Source organism: Carassius auratus, unplaced genomic scaffold, assembly GCF_003368295.1.
Source record: "Carassius auratus strain Wakin unplaced genomic scaffold, ASM336829v1 scaf_tig00023288, whole genome shotgun sequence".
In the NCBI taxonomy this organism is placed as follows: Eukaryota; Metazoa; Chordata; class Actinopteri; order Cypriniformes; family Cyprinidae; genus Carassius; species Carassius auratus.
In genome coordinates, this window is record NW_020525257.1 from 76,858 (window position 1) to 85,033 (window position 8,176).

Consider the following 8,176-nt stretch of genomic DNA (forward strand, 5'->3'; position numbering starts at 1 on the left):
GTTACATTGTCCTAAAATAGTTTTTTCAATATGTACCACTTGCATAAACACTGCATCCGTAGGCAATATTATTCGTAGGGGCTGCCATTGGTGTTTCACGTGCTGTGATGTCAGAACTCGGAGTACATCGATCTAGTACGAGTTCACGAGTGGGAAGTCACGGGTTTGACTGCCGTTCTAGTGAACTTTCACGGGTTTAATGTTGGAAAAACACGGGTCATGGGTTGCCTGGAATGCGGCATTAGTCTGTGTGACAAGTGGGAACGGAGCGAGACGCAGGAGTAATTGGAAAGGGGTGAGTGGCGCAGGTGTCTCTCATTTCCAATTACTCCACCGGCCTCGCTCCATTCCCACGGCTCTCAGCCCTGCCCCACTCGTTACAGTCTGTATTTAGTTGATTGTGAAAGAATGATTATCAGTTCCACACACAGAGAAATAAACTCTATATGGATTTAAAAAACTGCACAGGTATCAGATCAGGATCTGTATCAGATAATACTGAACCCCGGTGTCAGAATCAGTTTTGGAGACAAAAAAAGACAGACTGGAGCATCTCAAGTTCATTGTGGAGTGAATGAAGTTGACAAATGCATACAGACCGTTTCTGTTTGTGAGAACTTGAAACCGTTCTGTGTTATTAAGATTGTATTTTGTTTATCTTCAGTTAGATTTCTTACTTGATGGTATTCATGTAATTGTTTCTGTAACAAATGCAGATATCCTCTACTGTACATATAAACTACAGTGAACATCAGAACCAATGACTTTTGAAATGCTGTTTATTTTAATACTAAAAAGCTGAGGCTGAACCCTTCATATTTACTTTAAATGTGTTTCATGTGAGAGTCATTGTGACGAGTCAGCTGCCTCCTCCCTGATTGTCACCGGCACCCCGTCCTAAATCGCCGCCCTTCACCAGGCTCCCGACTGGAGTGGGTGTGTGAGAGGAGGGGCGCTGGACGAGTCAGGGCTGGCGGCGTGTGATGGGGCACACCTGAAGGAAGTGGAGCCTCATTACCGCCGCTGTTTAAAAGCCCAACGCGCCTCTCCTCAGGAGACCGGTCTCTTCCCCGTGCATGCACACTGGTGTCCTCGTGGGTCCAGGAAGGGTGCGTTGAGGGACTCCCGCGCCACAAGAGACGTGAGCAGCCGGACCCGCGATCCGGAGGAGAACCGCACCCGTTTACACGGCCGACGGGCCAGGATGCCGGGCCGTCCATCCCCTACCAGCGCCGCGGCCGACGAGTGAGATGCGGCCGCTAGAGGAAGCCGCCGCCCCTCGCGCCCCGGACCAAGGAGGGGAGCGCGTGCGGCCGCCGGACTCCGCCCCTTACCTGGACCCTTCCTCCATGAACACTGCCCGACCCACACGAACCCCGCAGCACAACGAGGACACCAGATTCCCTGTTATTTTGGACACTTTCCCCCTTTTGGCCACTTTTATTCCCTTTGTTTTATGATTTCTGTTAATAAAAGCCTCTCCGAGGCCTGACGCCACGCCCACTGTGTCTGTCTTGTGCTCCTCCCGTGACAGTCATATATGATCTTACCTCAGTTTCTCCAGTTTACAGCGAGGATCCTGTAGTACATCAGAAAGCAGCTTCACTGAATCTCTTAGTTTATTCCCAGACAGATCCAGTTCTCTCAGGTGTGAGGGGTTTGATCTCAGAGCTGAAGTCAGAGCAGAACAACCTTCATCTGTGATGCCACAATCGCTCAACCTGTAGAGAAATTAAAATTAAAATGTGAAAAACTATCAAACAGCTATAAATAAATAAATAAAAAAATTATAATAAAAAACAAAAACAAAAAAACAATCAAACAACTTGCTGCAATGAACAAATTGCAAATCCAATAAAATTAAATCAATTTAAACCATGAAAAAAAAACAAAAAAAAAAACATACTTATTCTTGTTTCATGGGCAAATTGACACAACATGTTTAAAGACAGCATTAAAACAACTTAATTGCGTAAAAATTAAATTATTTTAATTCAACTTCTAACTGGTTTAACATGTTTAAAATAATCCAGATGCTGGACTGTGAACTGGAAGATAGTTCTTGTGTTTTAATATAAGTTTGAGTCTAGATCTTGTCATTCCAGGTGCCCTTCTGTAACATTTAAAAATTCATACAAATACAAAACAATTACAATTAATAACATTTTGTAGATGTCAAATGTTGTCTTCAAAAGTGTGTGTTCAAGTAAGCTGCTGTTTTGCTCCAGTAACTGATTCATCAGATTTGAGGAGATCTGAGCTGCTGTATATAAGAGCTGCTTCTCCACTTGTTTGGTTGATTTCTTGATTTCTGCTTCGTCTTTTATGCCAGATGAGAAATATTTAAATTCCTTCATGTTAAATTTAACATTTTTAATTTGATAACCAGCATTATTTACGTGACTTTGTTTGAATGCATGAAAAAATCTTTTACAATGTCTCTGTACTGAAAATACATCAAACTGCAGATCACTAAAATAATAGTTACATCACTGAAGATTAATGAGCTTTTAACTCTGATTTTCTTCATGTTTTAACAGTGAAGAGATTGTTCTCAGTGATACTTACTGAACTGATCTGGATTCTTTAATCACAGGCAGCAACTTCTGAAGAACTTTCATATTTTCAGGATTATCCTTTCCTTTTACAAATTTATCAAGATGAAACTCATTCAGTTCCTCTTCTGATGTCAACAACACAAAAACTAAAGCTGACCACTGAGATGAAGAGAGTTTGGCTTTCTTTATTCCTCCAGATTTCAGATACTGTTGTATTTCCTCCACTAGTGAACGATCACCCAGTTCATTCAGACAGTGGAACAGATTGATGGATTTCTCTGGAGACTCAATGGTCCTGATCTTCTTCTTGATGTACTCAACTGTTTTCTCATTTCTGTCAGAGCTGCTTCTTTTTAGCTTCATTATTCGTTGAAGGAGAATCTGATGAGACTCCACTGACAAACCCAGAAGGAACCGCAGGAAAAGATCCAGATGTCCATTTTTACTCTGTAGAGCCTCTTTCACAGTTCTCTGATGCAGCTCAGATAATGAAACATGCTGAAACAAGTCTTTCACTTTAGACAGTAAACTCTGTTTGGTGATTGGCTCAAACACATTTATGTTGTGGTTTATCCAGGAGAGGTGCACATATAGAGCTGCTAGATGTTCCTGAATGCTCAGATGAACAAAGCAGAAGACTTTCCCCTGATACAAGCCCAGCTCCTCTCTGAAGATCTGAGTGCACAATCCTGAGTACACTGATGCTTCTGTCACATCAATACCACACTCTCTCAGGTCTTCCTCGTAGAAGATCAGGTTTCCTTTCACAAGATGCTCAAAAGCCACTTTCCCCAGTTTGAGGATCAAGTCTTCATCTGTCACCTTCTTCTCATAGTCCTTCTCGTGTTTGATGTCGGTCTGAAGGATCAGGAAGTGTGTGTACATCTGAGTGAGAGTCTTGGGAATCTCTCCACTCTCTGCTCGACTCAACATCTTCTCCAGAACAGCGGCTGAGATCCAGCAGAACACTGGGATGTGGCACATGATGTAAAGGCTCCTTGATGACTTCAGGTGTGAGATGATCCTGTCGGCCAGACTCTGATCACTGATTCTCTTCCTGAAGTATTCCTCCTTCTGTGGCTGATTGAAGCCTCGTACCTCTGTCACTCGATGGACACACTCAGAGGGGACGAGATCAGCTGCTGCTGGTCTGGAGGTGATCCAGATGAGAGCAGAGGGAAGCAGATTCCCCACAATGAGGTTCATCAGCAGCTCGTCCACTGAGGCTGATTCAGATATATTACACACTTTCACTTTACTCTTAAAGTCCAGAGACAGACGACACTCATCCAGACCATCAAAGATGAACAACACTTTATATTCATCACTGGATATCTCCATTTCTTTAGTTTCAGGGAAAAAGACATGAAGAAGATCTGCAAGACTGAGTGTTTTGTCCTTCATCAGATTGATTTCTCTGAAAGGAAGTGGAAATATGAGCTGGACGTCCTGATTCTCTTTCCCTTCAGCCCAGTCCAGGATCAGCTTCTGCACAGAGACTGTTTTTCCAATGCCAGCGACTCCCTTTGTCAGCACAGTTCTGATGGCTTTGTCTTGTCCAGGTAAAGGTCTAAAGATGTCACTGCATTTGATGGCTGTGTCCTCTGTTGCTTCTCTCCTGGATTGTGTCTCAATCTGTCTCACCTCATGTTCATTACTGATCTCTCCACTCTCACTCTCTGTGATGTAGAGCTCTGTGTAGATCTCATTCAGGAGTGTTGAGTTTCTCTGTGTCGCTGTTCCCTCATACAGACGCTCAAACTTCTGCTTCAGATTTGATCTCAACATGTTTAGGACTTCATGACTGGAAAATTAAAATACCACATTATTACATGAGCAAGAGAGTAAAATGTACGGAGCAAAACATATATTTTTTAATGTATTCTGAAAATATCATAGAGTTTATAAATGTGTCAGTTATTAATGATGTATTTCAGTAATGTGTGATGATGCATTGTATTAAACATCTCCCAGTTTACCTCACACCAGGATACGTGTTGTGTTGTGGTTGATTCATAGACTGATCATATTTCTTACAGAAGGGTTTTGTTTCTGATCTGTGTTGCAGGATTGACCTTGAATCAAGAATCAAACACTCTGACATTGGTAAAAAATTATAATATTAATTCCAATTACCTTAATAAAAGCTGTTATTTTATTAAAAATGCACCTGCTCAATGTCACAATAAATGTAACTAAATGAATAATTATACTTTGTGCTCTATATCTGCTTGTTGTCATTATATTTACTGCTGCATTCATAGACAGACTTCTGCTCATGTTTACTTATTACATTGCTGTATAATTAGGACAGTTTATTTTAAAATATCTTACTATAAAAATATATTTTACAAAACAATTTAGAACTTGAGGTTGAACCTTGTGTCATAACTCTTAAAGTCAATTGGGTGATGCAAAGAAGCATCACTCCTCATAGACACACAGCTGGGCTCTGCTTCTGATCTCTTCTGATGAACTGAGCTATAACAGAGAGTGTGTAAAAGATCAAATATCAGATGAAATAATCATGATGAAACTCCATAGCAAATATTTCAATTCTGTCTGTTGATGAAATAATGTACCTGAGATTTGGTGGAGGACCTATAGAATCATCACTCCTCATAGACACACAGCTGGGGTCTGCTTCTGATCTCTTCTGATCAACTGAACTATAACAGAGATTGTGAGCAAATGATAAAATATCAGATGAAATAATCAAATCACATGATAAAGCAAACAAACAAATATTCCAATCATACCTGGATTCTATGTACAGTTGAAGTCAAAAGTTTACACTCACCTTGTAGAATCTGCAAAATGTTAATTATTTTGCCAAAATAAGAGGTCTCATGCAAACTGTGTTATTTTTTTATTTACTGTAGGACTGTTGTCCAGTTTTTATTTAGTATTGACCTGAATAAGGTATTTCACACAAAATACGTTTGCATATAGTCCTCAAGAGAAAGTGATAGTTGAATTTATAAAAATCACCCTATTTGAAAGTATACATCCCCTTGATTCTTGATGTTGTTAGCTGAATGATCCACTTTTATTTTATTTTTTTAATAGTTGTTCATGAGTCTATTGTTTGTCCTGAACAGTTAAACTGCCTTTTGTTCTTCCGAAAAAGTCCTTCAGCTCCCACAAATTCTTTGGATTTCCAGCATTTTTGTGTATTTGAACCCTTTCCAACAATGTCTGTATGATTTTGACATCCACCCTTTCACACTGAAGACAACGGAGTGGCTCATTATTACAGATGGTTCAAACACTCACAGACTCTCCTGAAGATCAGGATAAATTTCACCTGTTTTGTCTCCTGGGAAACATGAAAGTATCTTTTGTAGCTTCTACAGCAGAGGTGGGGAACGTTGATCCTGGAGGGCCTGTGTCCCTGCAGAGTTTAGCTCCAACCCTAATCAAACACACCTGAACAAGCTAATCAAGATCTTCAGGACACAGGTATGGTTTTTTTCAGGGTTGGAGCAAAACTCTGCAAGGACACAGGTCCTCCAGGATCAACGTTCCCCACCCCTGTTCTAAAGGGAAGTACTAAGTGAAGAAAAAAAATATTATAAATATATTAGGTTGAAATAAGAAAAGTTTATACATCTCCATTCTGTTCAAAAGTTTCACCCCCAGTTCTTAATGTATATTTTCTCCTTCTGGAGCATCAGTGAGCATTTTAATCTTTTGTAACAGTTGTACATGGGTCCCTTAATTGTCTTCAGTGTGAAAAGATGGATCTCAAAATCATAGAGTTATTTCTGGAAAGGGTTCAAATACACAAACCTGAAGGATTTTTCTGAGGAAGAGCAGGCTGTATGAATTAAAATACTCATCAAAAACATGCAAACTTGCATTCATAAATGTGCAAAATATATATAGTTTGTGTATTTGCTTTCATCAGGCTTTTATGGCTCATATATGCAATTCAGAGGGCAAAGGTAGATTGTGTACAACAGGTTTAAAGTGCGTAACAGGTTGCACAACAGGATCAAAGTTTAGATCATATTAATAATTAGGCCCTTGAAAAAAACATGATAAAATTAAAATCTTCTAATAACATCAAACATTTTTATTGTTAATATGTGTTGAAAGTACCTGCATCCTGGAGAGGAATCCTGATCTTGTGGTGTTTGTGTGTGATTCATGATGAAGAGTGAGATCTCCAGCACTTACTCTGTCACTGTGTGGAAATGACAAACTAATCATTCAGCTGAACGGATCCTGAGAGTCCAGAAACAGCGCTCACTCAAACACACAATCTAAGTCTTATCTGAACTCAAATGTTAAAATCAACCACAGACAACACGAAACAGCAACTAAACCACTCCATTCGCTTGAAAATAAAGATATCAAACACATATCAGAGAACACACGTCCTTCAGGAGAAAATGAAAGCAGAAGTTACCTGCAGCGTCGAGTCACCTGCGCTTCACGACCTTTGGAACTAATGTCACGCTTCAAAAATAGATTATGTACATTGTTTCAACGGGTGTGGCGTATTAAAATATATTTGATGTATGAATCATAACTTCATGATTCAGTCTTCATTCATTTCAAATTATTTTTTACATAACAAATTCATTACACATTTTATAATAGACTCATTTGTAGCATTTTAGATGTTTATAAATAGACTCATTTATAATATTAAATAAAACTTATTGTCAAGCAAATAGCATTTTGTTTGTTTGTGTAATGTCACAAATTCTAAGAATCAATTATCCAAAGTGATAGCTTAAAAAACTGTTTAGTAATATATATAGCATCTGACTAATAGCCTACTATTAGTACTGTTTCTAATATTAAAATGTAGCTCCGCAAACCCCCACCTCCTAATATCTCTACGCACATTTAACCTCTTACTTACACAGTGTCTATTCTTTGTTATGAGATGATTTGTGAGCGTGCAGAACTCAGCACTAAACATAAACGGCATTTGACTGGGCACTGTGTTCAGAAATCAACAGATATGTCTAGGCTTGGCTTCACTGATCAACCTGCGATATATATATATATATATATATAAATAATGTGTATGTATGCATGTATATATATACAAAAAATACATGCAAACATACAGAAAATATGCTTGGACTTGCCAAGAGCAACTGGCACAAACTACACTTCCTTCAAGCTTAATACTTTGGTAATAGCATGTTAATCACATTGAGACAACTTAGTTTTATTGAGCTTGTCTCTTGATTCATCAGTATCCTGTGATTTCAGAGCAGTAATGAGTTTGCCGATGATAGAGTGAAGCTTTACTGAGACACACTTTGGCAAGAATGACTATGATTCTGCTGTTCAGTTTGTTCTGATGTTTATGAGCACTTTATGATTGATTATTCAGAAACACAGCTATCTGAGTCCTACATCTTGTCGTCTAACTTCAGTCTGCATCTTAGCTGCAGATTCACAGAGTTCGAGGAGTGTAATGCAGTGTTATTCATACATGACCGGTGCTGACCCCACACCCTCCTACAGCCGTCTGAGGACTGACTTCAATAATCTGCTTCTTCCTCACAGCTTCTTCTGACCTGAATAAAAGCAGGTTATGTGTGACCGAACAACACTTCTGAGCAGTGCAAGACAAGCTGGATCCACAGACA

At 39.4% G+C, this 8,176-nt stretch overlaps 1 protein-coding gene across 1 annotated transcript; it reads right to left on the reverse strand.

Annotated features, from left to right (window-relative positions):
- Window positions 1–177: 177 nt before the first annotated feature.
- Window positions 178–6,949, reverse strand: LOC113077834 (NLR family CARD domain-containing protein 3-like). The gene is made up of 7 exons (XM_026250098.1): window positions 6,663–6,949; window positions 5,141–5,227; window positions 4,938–5,039; window positions 4,538–4,633; window positions 2,569–4,362; window positions 1,685–1,721; window positions 178–246 (listed from the first exon to the last, which is right to left on the reverse strand). The coding sequence occupies exons 1-7, from the start codon at window positions 6,710–6,712 to the stop codon at window positions 178–180; spliced, it is 2,235 nt and encodes a 744-aa protein (XP_026105883.1). The 5' UTR covers window positions 6,713–6,949.
- Between the last annotated feature and the right edge of the window lie 1,227 nt (window positions 6,950–8,176).

What these genes read in the sequence shown, in the direction of transcription:
- LOC113077834 (XM_026250098.1), bottom strand. Translation starts at nt 6,712, where the DNA reads ATGAATCACACACAAACACCACAAGATCAGGATTCCTCTCCAGGATGC. An exon ending in AAAGAATCCAGATCAGTTCA is followed by an intron (nt 1,722 to 2,568) that starts GTAAGTATCACT and finishes ATTTCTCTACAG; the next exon opens with GTTGAGCGATTGTGGCATCA. An exon ending in TCACAGATGAAGGTTGTTCT is followed by an intron (nt 247 to 1,684) that starts GCTCTGACTTCA and finishes CTTGTCACACAG; the next exon opens with ACTAATGCCGCATTCCAGGC.